The 26,141-nt window shown below is 36.5% G+C and overlaps 1 protein-coding gene across 1 annotated transcript in view; it reads left to right on the plus strand.

Moving 5' to 3' along the window:
- The window catches only part of LOC145668405 (dual 3',5'-cyclic-AMP and -GMP phosphodiesterase 11A-like), a 713,632-nt gene that overhangs the window by 519,452 nt on the left and 168,039 nt on the right, over positions 1-26,141 (plus strand). Inside the window, exons 7-8 of the mRNA XM_081736207.1 lie at positions 672-809; positions 24,451-24,527. Of these exons, the coding sequence (XP_081592333.1) occupies positions 672-809; positions 24,451-24,527 (215 nt within the window). The remainder of the gene's footprint in view (positions 1-671; positions 810-24,450; positions 24,528-26,141) is intronic.

Below are 26,141 nucleotides of genomic sequence, written 5' to 3' on the forward strand. Positions count from 1 at the left end.
AAAGAGAATAATTGTGAGACATTCAACAGAAAGATTACGTTTCATTTTATTTTGTGATAAGTGAGACATATACAATGTGGGCATGGGTTTCCTTGGGTAGTCCACTTCTTGCTCTATGATGATGTTTATTTATTTGATCATTTCACTATTTATTTCATGATTTTTCACTATTGCGTTGTGGATCATTATTTGTTTGACCTTATTGAATGACCAGGGCAGTAGCATACGCAGGAATTTATTTCAGGGGGGGTCCAAACTCAATATGAGGGTATTTTATGTTAAAATTCCTAAAATTGCCCGTAAAATCAGGCTAAATTTACACAGAAGTCGAAATTTCGGGGGGTCCGGACCCCCAAGACCCATCCCCTGCGTACGTCTCTGGATCAGGGTATTTTTTTTTTAAAAAAAAAGCTATTTTTAGTAAGCATTCAGAACTTATCTATTTCTTTTTATGTTTATAAAGTTGTAAAAAGTAATTAAAATACTGCTTTTCTTTCCTTCTTCCAGCACCTCTATCGTAGAAAGAAGGTAATAAACAACCGGTCAAGGAACACACTTTATTTTGCTTTATAACTTTAAAGTAGTACACTAGAATTTGGTAACTTTTTTTCTAACATCGTAATTTAATAATACACAATTGAGAGAGTATTTTTCTTGATTTATTTTTATAGAATTTGTTAGAAGTCGTGCACGATCTCTTTGAGGAACAAACTTCGTTGGAGAAAGTTATCTTGAAAACAATGCAGAGAGCACAGCGTTTACTCAAGTGCGAGAGGGCAGCAGTGTTGCTTGTGGACGAAAACAGTGAGGTAAGTTTTTTTTACCATATATTATATAAACTAAATATTTTTTCTTAGGGTTGTGTATATATACGTTTCTCTTGAACAAAAAATCAAGTAATGAAAGATCATCTACAAACAAAGCAGGCAGCAGTAACGTTAACCTACCACACCGAGCTTAGACTCGATTGACTCCAAAAATTAAATACAATAATGAAAATAGCTGTGATTTCACCCCAAACGCTGGCATCTTTATTATAGAACTCAATGGACATTGCTTATAGGTGAAGTTTCTCACACGCGATGAGTCAGCGTGTTCAGCTCAAAATTAAGACAAAAATGTGCTTCATCACTTCACAGAATGGTTCAATACCATGTTTCATCAATTTTTGCCCTTTTAAGTAAACGAAGAGCAAATAAACCTACACGTTCCTATGTGTCTTGTTAGTTGTTGCGTAATTTGTATACTTAGTATGCGCAGAGCCGTTAACAATAGCCGGTGCAACGCGCCGACGATCTCCAGACGACTATTAAAAGTATTACTGAAACTACGTCGAAACCGATAGTTATCAAAACTTTATGTGTAATATGTCTTTGTTGAAATCGGGAGATCTAGTAAGCTGACTTGGTTTGCTTTGGTAATGGTACTGTTCATAGCTCCCAGAAGGAAAGGGTCAACCATTGCTACAACAAAAGACCCCGAGAGCCAACAAGGGATCTAGCATGTAAATTAATTGACGTGGGTTTGTTGTTATGACCTCTGGAAAGAGAATCAAATTTGAGTGGAAACTCTTCTAAATAACTCTCTGACTGGAGGCCTCCAAAAACCTTCCTGTACCGGGGCCTCAAGGAGATTTATTACGGCACGTATAGTACGTATAACACTGCACAATGTTTAGAAACGCCTTTTTTGTACCACCGGCAGAAACGTAGCTTTGCCCATTGTTTGGCAATTGTCAGTAGGGTGCAGAATTATTACTTCTAATGGCGTATTTACGATTTTGTTTCGAGAGAGGGGGTTTTGCTAAATTTATTCCTGGAAATGTAAAATACTGTAAGATATTTCATTTATTTTAAAATAGTAAATAAAATTTCGGAGAGGCTTACGCCCGGAAGCCCTCACCTTAAATACGCCACTGATTACTTCCTTAGAAAATTGAAATAAAATTAAATCTTTCACTTTAAGAGAAAGCAGGAGCGAGCACAGCTAGTGATATTCCTTAAAATATTCAATTCAAACTAAATCATAAATATTTTTCATTTGTATATCTCGGATCTATGATTCTTATTTTTTAAGGAGGGAAGCATAATAGTTAATTGTAAAAAAATGAATTGAAATCTTTAAGTTTTACGTCCCACGGTTATGCCGGTTAGGCTAAAGGAGACGGTGATGATGAGTAATGAATGAAATGGTGGAATGAAGAAAGTGGGAGGAAACGGGAGAACCCCGAGAAAACCCACGCACACGGTGTTTGTCCACCACAAAGTTCACTTGGCGGGGGCGGGGATCGAACCCGGGACCGCAAGCACCAGAGGTGAACGCTCTACCACTGAGCCACCGCGGTCCCAATAGTTAATTGTAAACATTAATGAAAGTGTATCGATGGAAGCTTAGTGGACAGTCTTAGTAATCGAAACCTCCATTAGGTAATTGATTATTAATACAATAAACTACAATTAAACTAGAATTATTAATATAATAAACTACAACTATTAATATGTACATAAAGCTTGTATTGGTAGAGCTGCGTTAACGTATCCATTACACCATTAAAAATCTTTATTGATAATGACAATTTTTATGGCCTGATGCTCTTAAAGAGTATCACTAACTGTATCCACTCGTGCTTTCTCTTAAGAATCTGTGGTTATTCCCTACTGATGTTAAACTAGAGAAAACCATTTGGGCATGATGTTGTTCACTATTACCTCCCACGGCCTAGAACCAAATTAAAGCTTCTTCGCACCACGAGCACATGTTCTACTACTGACCTGCCATGTTCTCACAAGGAAAGTACTTGGGTTCGAACGGGCGAATACGCACAGAAAGGAAAGCATGTGTATTATTAGCACCCCGGAAGCAAACAGTGATGTTCGTTTTTCTGTAAGATGCTGTAAACGTCCGCAAGAGCAGGGCAAAGTAGAATACGTGCCATAACTTCAGGGCGTCTATAAAGTCTGACCCCGGGCCATTTTTGTGGAAGCTGTTGAATGGATGGAAACATCGCCGCACACGTATCTCATTATCTTTCGTGGTACACATGCTGTATGAATGTATTGCCCCTGGGTCACCCAAAGGGTCCCAAACTGGGTCCACCTCACAATTTTTAAATGGTAAAGGGGCAAGTAGTATATCGTTTGAAAGGTATTTTGAAAAGTTGCAACAAGTCCCGAGTTTGTATGAGCACCTATGTAAAATGGTAGTCACAGATTATTTCATGACAACTGTGTTGACATTTTGACTGCCTACTATTTTGTACAGGGTGATCGTAGAGTCTCGGGACTTACTTCATCTTATTTCTTTTTACAATACCTTTCAAACGATATACTACTTTAGCCTCCCTTATCATTTGAAAATTGTGAGGTAGACCATGTCTGGGACCCTCCGGAGGGACCCTGGAATACAACTTCTTTTATTCAAAATGTGTGTCCCTATAAATAAAGGGACACGTGTTCGCTTATTTATCCATCCACCCAGCTTTTTTCCTCAAAAATGGCCCAGGGTCAGACTTTATAGACACCCTGAAGTTAAGGCACGTATTCTACTTTGCCCTGTTCTTGCGGACGTTTACAGCATCTTGCAGAAAAACGAACATTACTGTTTGCTTCCGAGGTGCTAATATTACATATGCTTTCCTTTTCGTGCGTATTTACCCGTTCGAGCTCAAGTACTTTCCTTATCACTATTAAAGAAAACTTGAAGTGAAAAGATAAGAATGATTGGAAGGAGAAGAAAATTGTTTATCGATTTAATATTTTGTATTTTTATCAACTTGACAGTATGTAACTAAAATACAGAAGCGTCAAGCCAAAAGGGAAGAAAATTTTCCATTGTTTGACTTGCCAGTTAGTACTTCATTTGTATTCTGGAAAAGTATTTTTTTTTAAAAAAAAAGAAGTTTTCTTCCTGCGGAAAAGAACAATAGAAATAAAAAAATCGAAGAAAGTGGAGAGAGAGAGAAAGGGGAGGAGACGCCCAACTTAAACTTTGTTCTTTGGTCCCTTTATTCCATGCCTTGTTCAGCACCTTCCTTAACGTCTATGGTAAATCAAGGAAAAGAAAACATCTGCGTTTCTTTTTTCATTTTCCTCTGGTAACCCTGAAGCAAGAAACATTCTTTTAGATCTCACTTATGAAACATAGTTTCATTTTATAAGTTGTTTCGTTTTTCGTTAAAAATGAAAAATTCCTTCCTTCGTCATAAGTTTTATTTATATATGTCATATTTTCCTTAAAGTATCGACAATACAAGATATTTTTAACAACGGTGGTTATAAGGCCTTTTATAGTCTTTCCTGTTTCGGCTTTGATTCAATAGGCTTTTACATCTTGTTAAGATTTATTATTTTTATTATTATTTTCCTTTAAATTTCAATTTTAAATCCTTCTTACAACTAACATATGCATCACTGTTACTAATATTGGTGCCACAGTTAACAGTGTCTATCAGTATTAGTGGTATGTGTCACAGTTAACAATTGATCTTTCATTATTAGCCGTATGTGTCAAAGTTAACAATACGTCTGTAACTATTAGAAGTATGTATGACATAGTTAACAGTATGTCTGGCACTATTAGGTGTATGTGCCACAGTTAACACTGTGTCTGTCACTATTAGGGGTGTGTCACAGTTAACAGTATTTATATCATAGTTAGAAGTATGTGTGTCACAGTTAACAGTATGTTTGTCACTATTAGGTGTATGTGCCACAGTTAACAATATATCTGTCACTATTAGGGGTGTGTCACAGTTAACAGTATTGACGTATATCATAGTTAGAAGTATGTGTGTCACAGTTAACACTATGCTTGTCCCTGTTAAGAGTATGTATGTTACAGTTAACAGTATGTCTGTCAGTATTAGGCGTATGTGTTACAGTCAGTATTATGTCTGTCGCCGTTAAAAGTATATATGTCACAGTTAACAGTAACTCTGTCACTAGTAGGCGTATGTGTCAAGATAACAGAATTATGTCACAGTTAACAGTATGCCTGTCACCATGAGGCGTATGAATCACAGTTAACAGTATATCTGTCGCTATTAGAAGTATGTGTGCGTCACAGTTAGGAAAAGACCAACAATAATAGATGCAATGTATTCTTCAGAGTATTTTTAATAAATAAATAAATATTTTCCGCCCAGCACAATAAAACCTATCAATTATTGTTAGAAAGGAACGACATACCATTCAGCTGCATAAACATATGTTTTACTTGACTTTCTCAAAAACTACGCACCACAATTTACTCTCAAGCACGTCATTTTATTCAGCTAATGTGATCTATCAATTCAAGGCTAGGATTACTTCAAGATTATGTAAAGTAGTTAGATAGCAACTCTCATTCCCAAATTTCCTTTTAATAACTTCCTTTCGAAAGACACCACAGCCACATGTTGCATACCGTTGGAAAGGCTATTCTATTAACTTTTTCAAGAAACTTAATAGCACGATGAGCAATGTACAACATAAGGTTTTGAAAAAAAAATGCTTCTCAACCTGTTGATCTCAAACCGTTGAGAACAAGACTTATGTCCATATGACCTTATGTTGCTTAGAATTTTCATACTTCAATTTCTCAAAGTATTGCCGTTTCCTCCCGTGATGCCCTGTGTATGTCATCTTTGGATGATATTACAGGTAAACTAAAATTAAATTTTAAGATCTAGTCATAATTTTGATTTATTCTTCATTAATTATATGATGTACCGTAGTGTTACTAGTGTCATAATGAAGCTCTTGATGAAGGCATACTTCTGTACCAGCTTCATATTAGCTGGTGTGGTTATCGTAAACCTTTTTTAGATTTACAAAAAAAAAAATGTTTTTCTCGATTTTCAGGGAAACTATGCATGTCACATTTTTTCAGCTCTTGAGATTTATTGATTGATATACGTAGTCAATTTCTCTTGAATATTTTTAAAGAAGTTAGGTCTGCAAAAGCTTCTTTATATATTTACTCTGTCTTTGCATGTGTCTGTCCTGAAGACACGAAATCTCAATAACTAACTTAAAGAATCATCAATTTTGGGCAGAATGTTGAGGGCCAAACGTTACGAATCGACAATGTTCATGGAGGTTATCAATTCAGTTGATCCCAACATAGATAATCAAAATCTATTTTTCTTTTAGATTTAGATTTTTGAGTCTATCATTTCTTTCAGTAACGAGACCATACAAGACGTGAACCTACAGCTTAACAAGGAATCCCAGCGATATGCGTTTCCGCCGGGAATCGTACCGGGGTCTCCTATGTCAAAGCACATAAGCTAACCTCTTAGCTTCAAGGGAATAGCTGACAAGGAACTATAGTAACTCTGTTCTTCACTAGATAACTCTAAAGTCAATTAAAGAAATGTATTATTATCCGCTATAAAATAATACAAAATCCGCTACAAAATCCCTCCTTATATATTTTCGATGAATGTGTTCCTAAGAGGTAACGACAATGTTCTTCGGAATTTGCTTAAAAATCATATTACGCTTATTTTCATATAAACCTTGGTGATCAATCAAAACCATAGGCTCCACATAAAGTGTATATTTTGTTGAATCTTAGAGAAATTGGAATAATAAAAGAGTTTATAACGTTTGGAATTTCTATGGTTTGTAGGAACCGAAGAATCATACTGCCAATTGTTACTGCTACTGTTGTGACACTGTTGGCCTCAATACAAGAAATAAGAAGAAGGTAGTTTACCCAAATACAGGGGCGGACTGGCCCACCCTGCTACCCTGCAAATGCAGGGTGGGCTTCCCAAACAGATGGGACCTCTCCACCAATTTTAAAAAGATGTGCTCAATTAAACCTACCAGCATCAAAAATATGGCAGGGTAACTCCCACAAACTTGTGTTTTGCATAAAAAAAAAGACGTAAAGTTAAACTTTCATGAACAGACCTTATTCTTCTTCACGTTTATTGACTTGAAAAGGTTCCGTCTATGAGACAATCAGGTCCTAAAACATTGCGGGGTTTGTGATACAGCAGCTGTTAAAAACGAGCACGTTAACTACTACTTTTTTAAATATAAGAAACACAGTAGATTTCAGGCTGTTATTGGATTTGGATACCATTGCCTACTCCGGTCCTTTTACAAGCCGGCGAGTGGCGATGTTCTAAAGAAACAATAGTTTCGTAGATATTGCTATTGTGGAAAGTGTAGATGGAGCTGGAACGCTTTTGAACTGCATTGTCCTCAGACCAAGCTTCGAAGAAAGAAATCTGATAAGGCTTCGGTTTTTTTTCAGTGCGGTAAAGCGAAAAAAAAAAAGTCGCCACTATCAACGATTGTTTTATACAAACAATTACTATGAAGTTGCTGCCCTCGGCTCGTGTTTTATTTGTATATTACATCGAAGAGCAAATCCGATAGCAGCAATTCAATTATTGGAACACCAGTTACGTGTCGTTTGTCGTGAAAGACAGATGTGGTTGTGTCAGTATGGATGGTAGGAGTAATTGTAAGAAAAGTGGTGCTAAAAAGCGAGAACACAAACGAAGAAGTGATTTACAAAAAGCTGCATCTGACCCAAAACAACGTAGGCTATTTGAATCTGTGAAGCCCCAAGAAACAAATGAGCGTGATATGACTCATTCGAGTACTGCAGGACAGTTGCCAGGTATTTTTTTTTTGTTTTTCTGTGTAAGGTGTTTATAAATTATAATGTATACACCACGTGTTTGGATGATTTCAGTCAATTGTAGCTTATCTTTTATGGCTATTTTTACTTGAAATTACACAACTTTAACAGGCGAACACGAAATTAACTGAACTGTTTGCTGCCGCGTAGTGCTTTCAAACGAGTCAGATCAGGCTTTCATGGGTCAGGGGTCGAGTCAAGCCTGCTTGCGACATGGGTCGGGTCAGATCACCTACGCTAGGGTCAGGGCTGCTCTAGCGAAGGTTCGGATCAGGTCAAGTTTCTTATGCACCGTTTCGGCTAAATCCTTCTCGGGTCGAGTTGAACGTCGACCCGACCCGACTCATGACCCGAATAGGTTTAAGCCGAAACGACACATAAGAAAGTTGACCCGAGCCGACCCGTGGCTAGAGCAGCCCTGACCCGGCCTGTGACCCAAGGAGGTTCGACTCAAGCCCTGACCTGATGAAGCCTGACCTGACCCGTTTGAGAGCACTAGCTGCCGGCACTGGGCTCAGTAAGCGTTGGTGTAACGTCTAAAAGTCACTGTCAGTCAAATCAGTGTGTATAACGTGTAAATGTTAACTTCCCTTTAGTTATTTTAAGTTAATTTAAAATAAAAGTGTAGTAAAATGTAAAAATTATTTGTGATGTGCAAAGTAGGTATTCATATGAAAAGAGAAGTTGGGGCCAGCCGAGGAATGGGCGGACTACACTAGACGATAGACGATATCTAATCTTTCTGCGACATGAAGATATGATATTATGACTTACTTATGTCAAGAAAAAAATTTGCGTTTTGAAATCTATCGCAAATGTACCTCCAATCGCATTCTTTGTGTTGCGTTGAGGCCACAAAGTTACAGCTTTTTCAAGTTTCCAACACTGACGCCTTGTCTGTTCTCACCTGACACGCTTGGGGGGGGGGGAGTTGTCTGCTAAGAGCGGGGCGTACTTCCTCGAGATTATACAGCAATATTTAGACGGGTTTGTGTATGTGGGTTACAACATTTTCTTCTCGCCAAAAAGACAGGTACAGAGAAAGATTGCGGCACATTCGCGAGCAGACTCCCGACTGAAGTAAGTGGTATTTTTTACGTATCAAGGGGGAGGGGAGCCCCAGATCAGCTATGACAATATACGGATCTTTGTTAAGTAGGGTGGTTGCAGGTTTGGTTACTTAAAAAAAAGTTTCAGATATGTTATTTTACATGAAAACGCAATAACAATTGCCTCAAAATTAATTAACGTTTCCCAAATGTATATACCTCCTCTACTGCTTTTTTTAAAAAATCTGATGGCATTTTCTGAAACACCAGTCTTTATTTTGGGATTTCCAGTAGACATGGGTAAAATCATGTCAAAATTAACTAGTTTATAATTTTAAAAAATCTGTTCTTCATTCTCTGCCGGCCCTGAATAGGCTACATGCCCTTATTCCATTGAAAAACTTTTTCCGTCATGTGTAAATGGGGCTGTGCAACGATGAATCATCGCATTCCTGAACATAAATTTTAAAAATACTTAGTAGTGAAATACAATTATCAAATTTCAATAACAATATATAAAGAACACGTATTGCTTTATTATTATTATTATTATTATTATTATTATTATTATTATTATTATTATTATTATTATTATTATTATTGCCCTGGTAAATGATGGTTGTCTCAGTCTCGTTGAATAATATTTTAAATTAGCAGTTTCCGTGGCAGTGAACTCTGTATATTGACCTCTGCAAAATCAGTGGTGAAGATATGGGTTTCTGTGAAACTGAAAGTATCCTTTAAAGTCTAAAAATGTATTACCTATCCAGTCCGCATTTTTTTTTCACGCCAGAAACACCACATTTCCTAAATTTTACGGGCTTATGAGGCTAGGAAATATCAAATTGTTGAGTACAAGGGCATATTATGACACTAAAATACTAGTTTCGTTGAAATATTATCCAAAAAAAACATTAGTAGGAGATATGAAACAATACAATCAATAATTTCAAGAAGAGAAAAGAAAGCACAGAAAGGAAGCACCTGAGATCGAACCTACGACCCCTAATATAGCTCTCTCACACGTTAGCACTACACCATCATTGCAACTGCGAAAGATGGTATTAAAACCTAACTTTAGAGAAATAAACATCTGCTGGTAGATGACAGCACAAGTAGGTATGTGGATTTTCGGGCGTGAAAAGAAAATATGCATCCAGTCCATATTAAATAGTGCTTTAGTCAGGTCTGTGCAGGCACAACTGCCCAGTATATATATATATATTCTGAGGCCTGGGCAGTTGTGCCTGCACAGACCTGACTAAAGCACTATTTAATATACAGAGTGTCTGGAAAATAGGGGACAAAAAGTATACCACCGTGTAGGGGACATCAAAACAAGGAAGAAAGTCCTCTTCAACTTTGGTCAAATCCTACTAGTTTCGGAGATATAAGCCGCCGAAGCCGTGGGAAAATGAACTTTGGACCCCCATAGCTCCGCCACTATGAGTGATAGAGTGGATGTTCTTTGTCTCTTGTAACAAGTTGAATAAGGTCTATTCAAATTGCTATATTTCATAATTGTGCACTGACGCATAACGGAGATCTTAATGGTGGCGGCATTTGCTCACAAAGGCCTTTGTGGTTACATGCCGCTTCCGTTCGTATCTCCGTTATGTGTCAGTTGAAGTTGAAGAGGACTTTTTTTCTTGTTTTGATGTCCTTTACACGGTGGTATATTTTTTGTCCGCCATTTTCCGGACACCCTATATATATATATATATATATATATATATACTAAACACCTTTTACATGAGGAGATGCTATGTGTAAAATATAATGTAACTTGTCGATATATAAAGTGGCATATATTAACAGCTGAAGCTGTCACTTCCTAATTAAATTCACGTCCATCACTGGTGTAATATTTTTTGAATGTGAATTTATATCTATGTATTTACTGTGACAATGATTACACCTATTTACCTTAACATCTGCACTAGTGCATTCAATTGGGATCAGTAGGCCTATGGATACATTGGAATCAGCTGAAGTCGGAAATTGTGAAAAAGTGAACCAAGAATTACGTCCAAGCGATTCAATACCTGATCAGCTTCAGTCAGAATTAGCAGAAGATCAGTTTGGAGATGAACTATTGGATAGTGATACTGAAGACGTGTTTCGTCAAGGAAAGTAGAATGAAACTGATAGCATGGGAGTTACAGATTTGTCCAAGTTTGTACTCGGTTCCCGACATTCTTCGGTTTTAGAGAAACTCAATTTCCTTAAGCAACATCCAATTCAACCCGCGGAAAGTCCTGATGTGATTCTTCCATTCAAGCCTATGAAAACATATTATCGTACTACTTCAGATAACACCAGTGAAAAGAGAATGTGGTTTTCCTATTGTATGGAAAGAAACTTGTGTTTCTGTTCTATTTGCATGGTTTTTGCAATTAACAGCGAAAGTCCATTTGTAACAGGCCAGAAAATCATTACGAAACATTTCTATAAAGACCTTACAGTTCATGAAAATTCAAAAGTACATATCAATGCTTCCGCAACTTATGTAATGGCCACTAGAAGTGCAGATATAAATACACTTGTAGATAAAGGTCTCATGGACAGAAGAAAGCTCAAGTTGAACTGTGGAGAAACATTTTGAAACGTATATTGGATAATAGTTGTTTTTCTTGGACGACAAGGACTAGCTTTTCGAGGGAAGCGCGAAGAAGCAGCCGCTGATGTCAACAACAAAAAAGTTAATCATGGAAATTTCTTAGAATTGGTTTTATTGGTATGCAAGTATGATGATATTTTAAAGAACCATGTTTCAGAAGGGATTATGAAGAGTCAAAACAGAAGATTGCGCCAAGACAAATGTGGTAAAGGAAGTTCACAAGGAAGAGGCTCATTAGTAACTTTTTTGTAGAAGACATTTGTCAAGAAGTTAGTAACCTATCTTGTTCTTCAGATTCAAACTAATAGTGTTAACGAAATAAAGCAGGCTGGTGCATTTAGTGTTGAAGTTGACTGTACCCAGGACATTACTGTTATTGAACAGTTAACATTGTGTTCGGTATGTGCTCCATGGTGAAGTAAGAGTGAAACTTCTGAAACTAATTCCTGTCGACAAAGCTACTGGAATGGGTCTTTACAAACAGATTAAGGATGAACTTAGTAAGCTGAAACTGTCAAGGTCGCATATTGTAGGCTGTTCTTTTGATGGTGCAGCTAACATGAGTGGCCAGCATAACGGTGTTCAAGCACAGCTCAAAAAACTTAATCTGAATGTTCAGTATGTGTATTGTTTCGCGCATGTTCTAAATTTGGTAATGATAAATGCAACAGAATGTTGCAAAGTCGCAAAAGACTTTCTTGGGTTACTTCAAATGTCAGTTACTTTCATCTGCGATTCATATAAAAGAATGCAAGTGTGGATTAAGTACAATGAAGAAAACTCAAGTGGTAGACAGCTACTTCGCCGATTACAAAAAATAAATCTGACAAGGTGGTGGAGTAAAGATCGAGCTCTAAAGAGTATCTTTGATGATTTTTCGACAGCTTTGCAAGATCGGAAGAGGTTCGTGACGCTGCTTCAATGTCTACTCACTATTACAAGTATGAGTGATTTTCAAGCAGAAGTCACATTTAAAGCCAAGTGTTTAATTCAGAACTGGTGTAAATTTGAACATTCTTGTGGCTTTTGTTTTCAGCCGACTTTTTCACCTATGTACACCTACTTCGCAGTATTTGCAAAAATCCGGTTTGGATTATCTAACGGCTACAAAAATGATTTGTACGTTACAATCAGACTTAAAGCAAAAACGGAACGTTCTATTGAAACTAAAGCTATGGAGTTTGCAAAGGACTTGAAAAGACAATTGAAGGATGCAGGATACGATGTTGCAGTTGAAACTTCTCTCCTTGTAAAGAGAATACCAGTAGCAACTCTTCAAGCAGATGAGCTTTCCCATGATAAGGCAAGAATTTTAGATTCCCCATCAAAAGTGTTTCAAATAAACGTTTTCAATGTTATTTTCGATACTGCAACTGAGCAATTACATTCTCGGTTTATCTGCAATGACAGTCTCATAAAGGACATTGCATGGCTGGATCCTACCCGTTTCCATGAGATAAGTACTTTATAAGAACTACCTGATTCAGCTCTCAATACTCTACCACATTATTACAAAGTGGAAAGAGAACAAATTCAAGAGGAACTGCTCCAATTTGCTCGTCATTATAGGGACTATAATCCACCAATATGGCAAAAGCAGGATATTTTAACACTTTCAATCCTACTGTAGTTCCGGAACGACAGGCTGTAAACTTACGTTAAATCCGAGTGTCGTTCGGGAACGACACGTCCATTTAAAATTTAAAATACCAACTGAAAATGAATTTTGTACGCTCTTTTATTTGAGAAAGTAATTTTGAGTGTTTTGTAAATTATCTATTGGCGAATCTGATCCAAGAATGCCTTTCAGTCATTGTAGAAAGAGAACTAAAGAAGGTATATCATTATCATTCATAAACTTTAGCATTATTACTTTGCAATAAATAAAGTTATTTTTGCAATGATTTTTCAAGAGCTCTTGTTCCGAAACTGGTATATTCTAGTAGATTGGTACTTTTACTTTTATTTCTGAAAGTTTCAACCGTTTAGAGTTAAAACTTAAGAAGATATTATTTTTAAAAATAACCCTTATTTTCTCCAGGACACAGAACTTTGTCAATTTAAATAACCCTAGGATTGAAAGTGTTAAGAAATGAGCATGGCAGCGAGCAATATGCTCATAGTAGTGAAAGGAGGAAAATGAAGAAGAGGAAGATAATGAAACGAGAGTGAGGAGTAAGATGAATGGAAATGCAAACCTGCAAGACAGCTTAAAGTGTGTCTAGTTTGTGCACTGCACCTGCTTCACGAATTAAATCATTATGGTCCATTATATTCATCGTTGTATAAAGCGTATAAGTATGTTCTAACTCTATCGTGTACCCAAGTATCATGTGAAAGAATTTTCTCGATTATGAAAGTGATCAAAAATCGGTTGCGTTCATCGCTTGGACAAGATTTGTTGGAAGACTTTATTCTTTTATACATAGAAAGATCATATACGTTTGATTACGACAAAGTGATTGACGATCTTGTATCTAGCTCCAAAGAATTAGGTAGATATTTGAAATTGTGAGTGTAACTGGGGCATAATGAAGATATTAATATTAGGATACATTTCTGGTATTCATATTAATATTATATTATATTAGGTTACAGTATGCAATTCAGTAGAAAATTTCAACCAATTTGATATTAGAACTGATTTATGAGGAAAGAAACTTACATTATTTCTGTCAGTGCTTTAATTATTTAGTGTTTCAAAGTTGACTTGAGATTAGTTTTCACTTATTGCACATGCATATATTTTGGGTTTTCTAAAACATGACACTCATTTGTTTAAATAAATTGTTTAAATTCATTGCATAAAAAACAATAGCACTATATAAATAACTGAAAGCATCAATTCCGGTATTGTGTGTGTTTACAATAAAAAATGATAATGCCCATTACACATTGTATGAGTTACTATTAAAATGTTCCTACTTCAGATTTTTTGTAATTAATGTTTTGCTTTCGTATGAATATATGGGATACTATTTATGGGTTCGAAGATGGTCATATGAAGAATGCCAAGTACATTTTTTTACATTTTTATACAGTGGGCCCTCATTTCAGTTTAGCAGGGTGGGCCCTATGGTTGCCAGTCCGCCCCTGCCCAAATATTTAATCAGTTACAGGGCCTGTGGGATATAGTCCAGATATTCCTATCCCAAAACTTTCATCATTGCTACAGTGTGTTAGTGATTCTAATTCGCCAAGCCAGAAAAGTAACATAGAAGATGACAACTTTGAACCGCCTAGTGATTCATCTCAGCCTATACTTTTTCACAAAATGATCTTAATTTGGTTCCGTACTTAAATCTGACGAAGGTGTCAGCAAACGTTCTTAGTTCAAGGCTTCACAAAAGGATCCTTCTGGCATTTGGAACAACATTTGCCCGGTACAGACAGAGAAAAACAATTTTCACCCTAATTTGTACAAGAATCTCTTGGGCACTGTTGTGATGAGTTGGATTTGCTTAATAAGTTAAGTTTTCCTCTTCTTTCCACTAGCTGGAGACTGTTTGTTGATTCTAACAAAACAAGTTTAAAACGTGTCATTTTACACAATGAAAACAAATACCCAGCTGTACCTATTGCTCATTCGATTTCAATGAAAGAAACGATTAAATTAATTCTAAAGAAAATTAAATATCAAGAACTTTGATGGGAAATGTGTGGTGATTTCAAGATTTGGGCATTTTACTAGGACAGCAATCTGGATACACGAAGATGCCGTGTTTCATTTGCGAGTTAGATAGTAAAGCAAGAAGTGAGCGTTGGGTAAGAAGGGAGTGGCCATTATGGGTACTTCGGAATCCAGAATTGCACATGAACGTTTAGTTCGTCAGGACAAAACATTACTTGCACATCTTGACACAAGTTGGAACTCAAACAATTTGCAAAAGCACTTGACAAACAGGGACAATGTTTCAAGTTTGCATATTATACATTTCCATCCTTGTCCTATGGAAAAGTGAAAGAAGTTCTATGGACAAGTGATTTGTTGGCCCCGATATACGAACATTTATGGGAAACGGAGATTTTAAAGCAACTATGAATCCAGCTGAGAGAGATGCCTGGGTGGCATTCAAAAGTGTTATCAGAAATTTTCTCGGTAACTACAAAATTCCAGATTATAAGAACATTGTAGAAATTATGTTGTTGAAATTTCAAGATCTTGGGTGCCACGTGAGTATTAAGATACATGTCTTGCATTGACATCTGGATTACATTCCAGAAAATCTTGATCAAGTAAGTGAGAAGCAAGGTGAGATATTTTACTAGGAAATGAGAGATATGGAGCATAGATATCAGGGTAGGCGGAATGTTAGCATGATGGCGGACTATTGCTGGAGCATAAACAGACAAACGGCCGATGAAAAGCATAAGAAACTCACCAAAGTACAGAAAAAAGCGTTTGGAAAACAACTGAAAAGTATTTGTTTGTCTTACATATTCATCAGATGTAGGGTTATATATATGTGTGTGGTGAATGTATTTATATTCATTCAGATTTACATTTCAGTACAGACATCCGTATAATTCCTTCGTATTGCTATTCCCATATATAATATATACATAAAGATTTTGTGGTATTGGGTTGGATATTCAAACTCAATTTGCGGAAAAGCTTAGGGTGATGAGAAAAAACGGACTTCATTTTCGTAATCAGCAAGTCAAGAACTATTATAATCACATATAAAAAAGAAAACAACTTTCAGATGGTTTTCTTTTGCAGCCCTGTGTAATTTTCCCTTTAATAGAATATTCTGTTTCCGTATTATGGGCCGCGGTGGCTCAGTGGTTAGGCGCCGAAATCTGGAACCCTGCAAGTAAAAAATATAGCCGCAAAATAGAAATAATACAATCAAAATTCGCAAGGTACTTTGTTTTCAAGGAAACAGGCATATATCCTAAATTTGAAACATATCAATGTTTAATTAAACAACTAAACATTGTATCCCTCGACAGCAGAACATAAAGTTGGGTTACTCTGCCTTCTATACGTATAAAATTTTAAATAACAAAATCTAGCTATTCTAGCTATAATAATTGTGTCATCTGCATACCTAATCTTGTTAATAATCTGCCCTCAAATCTTGAAATCTTCACTTCGTATTAATGTTTCCTTCAGTACACATTCACTGTAGATGCTGAATAATTGAGGCGACAGACTACATCCTTGTCTGATTCCTCGCCCAATCTCCACACCTCGTCCACCTCGTCCAATTGGTTTCTCGTTGATTCAAGCGCAACTTCACTCGATGGTCTGCGTACAGATTGCATATGAGACGTTGGGCTCTCTAGTTGAACTCGCTTTATTTCTGTATTTTCAGAAGTTCGATCCAATTGAACCAGTCGATGAAGCAGAAACACAACTCCTCCTTTACATCAAGAACTCTTTCTGATATAATTCTCATCAACACAATAGTGTCTCTGGTGCTTTTTCCTTTCCGGAATCCAAATTGATCTTCCTCCAACATCTGTTCTATCTTACTTTCCAGCCGTTTATTCAGTATCCGCGCAATAATCTTTCCAGAGTGGGAAATAAGGCTAATAGCTCTGTAATCGCTGCAATTCTTTGCTTGCTTTCTCTTGAGTAGTGCAACTATTGTTATTCACAAGAATTGAATGAAAGTCAAAATGTTTTAAATCTTTGTCAAAAATAAGTTAAACACATATTCCCTAGTCAGTGTTTCTTTTAGGTATACTTGAGGGGTTTAGTCCCATCCTCTGGAGTTCGTCAACAGTCCCCCGGACTAAATTGTACAACAAAACTAAGGAATAAAACTTGTATGTTACCGTTATTTCGTCGTATCTGACCTCATTACTTTATGTGGCGAATATTTTTGCCTTAATATTTCCCTCTGTGAGTAACAACGCCTACATTGTAAAGAACTGTCATTACTGAAGGCAAAGGTTATGTTTTGTTAAAGAAAAACAACACCCATACTTGTCCAACCTCACAGAAGAAAAGAATAAAACTGGAAGGCAACAACTCTGTTAGAAACCGCACTAACCTTATCTCCTTTCTGCTATCTCGAATGTCCACTACAGGTTTCCATGCTAAAAGCACCCAATCGTTATCATCAAAACCATGCTGTTTATGTGTATTGTTTATTGTTTTTACATCTTTCAGAAACGCTTTAAGAAAAAATCGGAAATAAAAATCACGATAAAAGAAAAATATGAACACCTTTATGTTCGGCTTTTTAGCTCGTACTGTAAATGTAGAAATGGAAAACCTCAAGAAACAGGCTACGAAGAAACTAGTTCATAAACAAGTTGTTCAACAGAGTGACAATGAAAGAGTGTTAAACAGAAAATATTCGAAAATACTTTGTAGTTTTTGGTGAAGAAAGAAATAACTTTCACTACTAAATATGAAAGCATAATTAAAAGTATTATAAATCAAACGAATGATGCAATTAAAGTGTGCAGAGAAGCTATGAGTGATAAATCGAATTAATTTACAGCAACAAGAACACAGCATATGAATTGCTAGTGTGTTGGGCGAAATATTAAAGAAGAAACTGAAGAAAACGTTGAAAAATAAGAAGTTATTCATTTTAGCAGATGAAAGTGTCTCTTCGATAAATGAAATTGAATTAAGCATAGTTTTCAGAGTTGTAGAGGATAACGTCGCCGTGGATTGTTTTTTGTCAATAGTCAAAATTCCTAATGCAACCGGAGAAACTATTTCAAATACTATTGAAAAAAAGCTTGCTGCTCTTGATTTAACATACGATAATGTTGTTGCATTCGATTTTGATGATGCCTCAAATATGGATGGGAATGTTCGAGGCGTAAGAAGGGGACTTTCGGAAAGAGACTTTGTACATGCACTGTAGAGCGCATTTTTCCCTTGCAGCGGCCTTCTGCGAAGAAGAAAAGGTAAAATGATTTTTCATGTTTTGAAAGACTTTAACAAGTTGTTTAGAAAGTCGCCTAAAATGAAAAATATTTTTCACGATATTCAAGTAATAATCAAGGTCCCGCTTATCAAGATTCCAGGAAATATTAAAGTCAGATGGTTGTCGCACTACAGATTATTCAATGCTTTCCAAGATCTTGAAGTTAATATTAGTGGCTTATGAGCATATCCATAGCTTAAATGACGGGCGCATCTTACGTCACTAGCAAGAGGCATCTTGCAGGAGATCAAAAATGAAAGTTTCATTATTATCTGCAATGAAATTATAGAAATTCTCTTTCTATCTTCAGCAACGCTTTGCAAAAGAAGAATTTGAATTTGGTCAAAGCCATATCTCTAATTACTTTAACCAAACTGCATTTGCATTACATTGCAAATCAGTGTAAAAATATCAACTGTGATCTACATAAAAGTTCGGATCGAACTGAAGAATATCGAATCTGAAGGACACCTGGTTATAGATGAAAAGGCTGGAAAAACTCTGTGTTAGATGAAGGAATACGCGGAAAGGGTAATGGAATAAATGGAAAACAGATTCAACGATGAATGTATTAATACCATGGGATTTGCAAGTCAATTTGAAATATTTCAGTCAGCAGTAGATTTCCAAGACAGTGAAGTCAAAAGTTTTTGTGATCACTTTCCCATGCTTAAGGTGGAAGGTATTCTGGCTAACCTCATATATTTCTTTTCTTGTTTTCTTTTCTTTTTTCTTTTTTTGGTCAAACCGATGCTTGATACTGGAATATGTACAGAAGTTGGAAATCCAATGTTGCAAATCTTAAACGCTGATATAGGATATTGCGAGTTGTGCAGTAGGTCAGTGGAAGAACGCATATATATCTATGTTTGGGGTCACTGATTCGATCCCCGACCAAGTAAGTTTGTGGTCGACAATATCGTATCAATGGGTTTTCTCAGGATAATTTCTTCTCTTCCCACACTCTTATTCCAGCAATTTTTCCATCATCATTCACTTGTCTTAATCATCTGTCTCTCTTAGACTAGGAGGCATAAACGTACTATGTTAAACTGAAAGATTTCATTTCATTTTCATTTACTAAAACCGGGACGTTGATCACTATAGAGAAAAAAAAACAGAAATAGGAAGAAGCAGTTTTCTGCAATCAATTAAGCGTCTCAACAATATATTCCACCTCTACTGAGATCTCTGTTCTAGTACCGCAAGTGGTAGAAATCTACTACTTCTAGTTTCAATATTACTGGAGAAAATATCACTCCATACAAACCTCTCCTTCACATGGTGTACAGGTGACAGTGCTAATTGAACTCAGTGTCCCAAGAATAGATTTTATCTGTTCTTATGTTTCTATAAGAGATCCGAAATAACAGAAAGTCACTGCAATACGACACAACCATGTGTCGCAGGAGCCTGCTTCTTTGTGCATGCCGACAGTAAAACATGTTCATACTTGCACAGTAACGCTACGCCGAGTCGATGGGCTGACTTATTCATTAGCAGTGATAGTCTAAAGTATACTACTTGCTATGGTATCTTGGTCACAAACTGAAATACGAACAGTTCTGCGGTACAATTTCGTGCGTGGTGTAAACGTAGACCAGTGCTTAGAAGAAATGATCCTTGTACTGGGTGATGCCTGTCCACATCGTACTACTATATTCAGATGGTACATAGAATTCCGAAGGGAAAATTTCACTCCGGAGAACGCTGAGGGAGCGGGAATGTCAAGAACATCAGTTACGGAGGAAAACATTACTGCTGTTAGATAAATGCTTGACGAAGACAATCCAGTAGATTGATGATACCTTAGGCTTAAATACATCAGCAATTCGTTCGATTCTACATGATCATTTGCACCTGAAGAAACTTTGTTGTCTCTGGATTCCGCATAGTCTGACTGAAGATCAGATAACACGACGTGTGACAAGGTGCTGAGAGATGCTGCAAATGTTTGATAACGGTTGGATGTACTATTATGATGTGCCGAACAGCATGTAGAATAATGTTTGAGTCTTTGATGATGAGGATACACCTATAGCTGTCAGAAAATCACGATCAGTAAAGAGGAAAATGATAACTGTATTTTTTAAATCTAGTGGAATTGTGGAGCGTGTCGTTTTGAACACACAGAAAACAGTCACAGCTAAGTGGTACACTTAACACTGCCTGCCTAGTCATCGAATATATGAAGAACCTACGAACAAATTCAAGAATGGACACCTCGTTCCTCTATCAAGGCAATGCTGCAGCTCACCTCGCGAAAGCCCGCACAGAATATTTGACCACTACACGACACAAAACATCTTGAGCACTTTCCTTACAGTCCATATTTTGCTCCCTGTGACTTTGCACTATTCCGTTATGTGAAAATGAAGCTGCAAGCAAGGGTAAAAGTGAGGGGGAACGCAGCGGGGTGTCATCCATCTATTTCAATAAAAAATCTATTGCGTTTCCGCACTTTTTAAAAAAAATTACAATGGGCAAAGTAGACAAGGGGAACGGTGTGACTTCACGCGTCCTCCTACCTTTTCAGATCCACTTTTACCCCTGGCTGCAAGGGATGCTTTTTTCTGGTGATGAGGATCTTCGGAGGGCTTGTAACAACGAGTGTGCCTTATTTCGTAGTGAGACTTTGAAGATCTTGTTTAACGATTGGTTTCGGAGGATGGAGAAGAGTATTGAATGCGGTGGAAATTATTTTGAAAAATTAAATAAATAAAACTGTATGGCAAACCTTTCCTAATACCCTTTGTATGTGCTTTCTTCGGCCTAATCTCTTTATACAAGCCAGAAATAGTATACCTATCACTCCAAGTTCTAATAGGTTCGTATAGTTCGGAAGTCTTCCGTTACTTTCATTCATTCAGAATTCATAGTAAAAGCTATACTCACTAGATGACTGAGAAGCTTATTATAGGAACTATGTTGGCTTGTGCTACAAAACAAGATGTAAATGAATGACAAAATATGAAATCAATATGGGATGTGTGTATAAAAAACAGGAAATTAATAGAGGTTGTTGTTTTAAAGCACGTAAATATTATTTCTGCAGATAATAGAAAACTCTCAATACTTGTAATGATTCATTTTATAATGGGGTTTTACTAAAGTTTTAACTCATTTACTAAGTATTAATTAGTTTTTTAACTCGTGTATTTCATGTAATTGCGTATAAAACCACTGGCCGACACACTAAGTGGTCAACTAACGTAAGCTTTGTCGTAAAGTGAGAATTGTAGTTCCATACGAACAAGTTCCTATGAGGTATCTGCAAGAGACCCCCAAGCAGTGATGATTGCAGATTGCAGGTGGCCTGGGAGGCAATTTCACTCCAGAGCTACGAAATCCCCCCCCTCCTTCAGAAAAATCTCAGATCATGCTCAATAAAGGTTAACAGTATTTCCCCGCTACAACTTTAAACCCTCACAGTATTGAAATTCCCTCCAGAGAGAAATCGTCTAAAACAATTACTGCTGCGGAGACAGGTTCAAAGATAATATAACTCGGTTATTGTATTGAATTAAGTGAATAAAATAACACACTTTGCAAAACGCACTTTGATAATTTTACGCATTAAATTAAAGTAGCCCTGTATTTTATCATTCTGACTTCGCAACAGTATTTTCCATATAATCAATACCTCATCAAAGTAGCTCAAATTAAAATTATTCAAAATCTGTTCATGTGTATGTCAAAATTAACAGTATATGTGTCACTGTTAGGAAAATTACATACACCAATAGATACAATGCTCTACTTAATTAGTGTATTTTGCTACATATATTATAGCAGTTAAATAAGTAACAATTTCTTCCAGCAAAATAAAAATCTGACAATTATTATTGGCAAGTAACGACTTACTTTTTAGGGTCATAAAAGTACGTCTTTTTCGATTTTCTTGAAAATTACGCATTAGGATATGAAACGTATTACTTGTTCAACTTAATGTAATCTATTGGCTGACACAGATGTTATCTTTGGATGATATTGGATATCTTTGGATAGTAACTTAAAATATGAGTTAATGATAATTATATAGGCTATATATGATTAACCACGTTGTGCTATCGCCTTCTTACTGTCATAATGAACTTTCTGAGGATATATTTCGATATCAGTTTCACCTCAGTAAGTCTCATGGTTCTTCTATACCATCATTTTTTAGTTTATAAAGAAGTTTGTTTTCCTCTATTTTTTTAGAAAATTACGCATGAGGTTTTACACTCAACCATATCATGTTGTTCAGCCCAACGATATCTATTGCTTGATATATATCTCATATTTGGACATTTTTCGGACGCCATATACCGGTACTTTTCCTTAATATTTTCTCCCGTAATTTACGGAGACTTAATTACTTATTGAAAGTATAGTGTACAGCATAGTATCTCTTCACCCGTAGAGATTTAACTAGGTACCCTATCTTAAAGATAATTTTGCCCAATGTTGTAACCTGAATGGTGCCTAATTAATTCATTCAAATTTACAGAAACATTACAACTAAACTCTTCCGAATTAAAGTAGTAGGATACACCTATCAACGCGATGGGGCGACACCCATGTATCAGTTATATCTACTGGAGAAGGGAGCTTCCCTAGCAAGTGTAACTCTACCGGCAGCTCCAATGGCGGCCGCGAAGCGTTGATACAAACTCACATACCTCTTTCGGTGCCAGTACACTTTCCGATACCTCGAGGTACCGATTCGGTATGATCACAATCCGAGACAATCTAATCCACAGTCTGAAAACCCACCTATCTACCACAGGTTACGAGTCAAGTGTCATGTGCAGTGCCTACCTTAGAATACGGCTGAAGTACTAGGTGAAGTACCTACCACAGATACGGATGAATTAATATGTGGGGTGCCTGATTCAGAATAGGGCTGAAGTACCATACGCAGTACCTACCTTATAATATTCGTACGGCTGAATGGGACTGCAGAGGCTCAGTGGTAGAGCGCTCACCTCTGCTGCTTGGGGTCCCGGATTCGATCCCAGCTTCCGCCAAGTGAACAAACACCGTGCGTGTGGGTTTCCTCGGGGTTCTCCCGTTTCCTCCCACTCTCTTCATTTCACCATTTCATTCATTTCTCCTTATTACCGTCTCTTTTAGCCTATCCGGCATAACCGTAGGACGTAAAACTCAAAGATTTCATTTCATTTTTTTCGTACGGCTAAAGTACCCTTCCATTACTGTAACCAATGACCACCGCAATCAGCTCAATCGGAAGTGGAATAAACCTCTTCTTTCCCGATTACATGTCTTTTCCCATTTACCCTATCTTACTTTATAAGCAAGAAAGACTCTTCCACTGAAAAATATGATTGTGCTCCTTCAATTTACATTTCTAACTGGACTGCTACCAATTGAATCCTGTGCGACGCTAGTGCTATTGGGGGCACTTAAATACACAGGTGCCCTAAAAATGCAATTAATAACAATCATATTAATGGTACTAATCATATTAACTACAATCATATTAATGATAATTATTTTATTTTTCTAATACCAGTGCACAATTTAAGTTCCTTGGTGCTTGCTTTTTGAGAATACCAAGTCACTGCACAAAATCATTTGCATACCAGCATGCACTTTTTTCTGTAACAAAATTTGGCAATTAAGATTGGTTTTAAGTTTATTGAAGATTCAGTGTATTGGCGTTATATATATAAGAAATTCCATCCCACATATGCTGCCAATTTCGATGAACATTTCTATTCGTGCTAAACAGTTAGCGTACGCGCCTTTGGCGTGGAAGATCCGGGTTCGATTCCCGGAGGGAGCTCATATGGTCCGTATTCCACGTTAATCAGTAGATTCACGTCTCATATAGCCTCTCTGCTGAACTGACCGTTAAACTAAAAATTTCTATTATCCCTTTTTGCCAAATTAATGTCAAAAGCCCCACAAAATAGGATTTTCCCCACCCTATGGCATCACTGAGAGAAAGCGGATAATAACAAAGAACTATCTATTTTCATCCGTTGGTATTACTCTTCGTTTTCTTCTACATATTATTGAAAGAACTCGTTTATTACCATTGATCTTGAATATGAAAGAAGAGCATGTCATAAATTAAATGTAAAAATACACCATGAGAAGATGAGATCTATGTTCCAGTATTTCCGTCAACAAAGATATTTTCATGAAGTGTAAAAAATAAGACCCAATAGTTTTGTAATATTGAATCTACTGTTTTGTAATTAACTCTTATTTTTCTATAATATTTTTACAGACTGTCAAATTCTCCAAACTGTTTGAGCTGACATCTCCTGTCAACGGCCAAACAACTAACAACTTATCGCACACTGGGTAAGTACCAGTTTATGGGATCTTTTATAAAATCAAGTAAGCTCTGTAACCAATACCAGTGATCTAGTTCTTAGAGTGTTTTCTTATTACTACTAACAGTCGTATGCTCATCTTTATTCGTGATTCTAGAAGTGCTCCCCTCTGAAGGCGTAGGGCTAATTACTCAAAATGAAAATGAGTGATTCGGATTCTTTCTTTATCTAGCAAAGCCGAAAAAGTGATTCTTTATCCGACAAAGTGATAAATTTGTCGTTGAGATTCTATCAAGATTTTGTCTCTCAAACAGGTGAATCTGTTTGCACACAGGGTCGTCGCGTGGGCGGGACGACCGGGTTAATTCGGAGTTAATAAAGGAATTCGGATTATGTTGATAAATGAATTTTTTAAAAATAATGTTAATTCAGATATTTTAATAATGATTAGGCCACGGCTAAGTAAAATTTATTTATTTATTTATTTCATAAGGACAACACAACAGGCTTACTGCCCAGTTATACTGCAGTGTACATAATTATCTAGCATACAAGGGCGCCGATTTCTCTGTAAATTTGGGGGGGGGGGCATTCGGATGCAGAAGGTATATATATGAGAATTTTAAGACAAATTGCAGTCAAATTATGCCAAATATTGTATATTCATAAATACAATAGGGGGCCCACATGAGCTTTGGGAGGCCCGGTCCCCCCGCCCCCAGGATCGGCGTCCTTGCTAACATACACTATTATATATACATTATTATACATGCACAAATATACGTCGTTTAATTATGGGAAAGTTATTGCCTGCCAATTGTTTTGAACTTGTTTTCGGACATATTAAATGCATCTACTACATGAAATCTAATTATTTCATTACCATGATTCTCCACAGAGGAGACTTATGTAATATCTTAGTTCTTGCTTTTCTACAATAGAATGTCCCAGTGTTTGCTGTTCTAGTCTTACCTATTAGGACACGTAATAATACTTCTGAAACTTATTTTCGACAATCATTTTACCGTTTAGTAATTTATGTAAGAGCAAATCGAAAACCCATCTTCTTTCATCTAATGTTTTAAAACTAAAATTCGTTACCAAGTCTTTATAGGGGTAGAAACCGGTTTTCTTGTATGCAAACATTTAAAAAAATTTAAACTGTATATTATTTTCTATTGCATCAGAGTATTTAGTGACATTTGGTGATCAAACAGTACAACAGTATTCTAATTTTGACCTCACATACAAAAAATATAACCTTATAAATGTTGATTATTTGTAGAAATTCTACCCTATCCTATAAATTAAATCTAGGTTTCTATATGCACTACTCGTTATTGCGTCAACGTGTTGAGCAAAGATTAATTTGCTATCAAATATAACTCCTAGATCTTTGATAGTATTTGGGGTAGACAAGGAAGTGCCACTTATTGTATAGGTAAAGTTAATTGGATTTTCTTTGCTTGTGAAAGATACAGATTTACATTTGGATACATTCAGGACTAATCTATTCTTATTACACCCTATTTGAACTCTCTGTGGATCCTATTGAAGTTTCACGCAGTCACCAATTGAACTTACTTTGGAGTATAATTTGAGATTGTCGGCAAAATGAAAAACTAGAGAAGTTTTAATGGAT

Source organism: Thermobia domestica, chromosome 13, assembly GCF_964235325.1.
Source record: "Thermobia domestica chromosome 13, izTheDome1.hap1.1, whole genome shotgun sequence".
Taxonomy (NCBI): Eukaryota; Metazoa; Arthropoda; class Insecta; order Zygentoma; family Lepismatidae; genus Thermobia; species Thermobia domestica.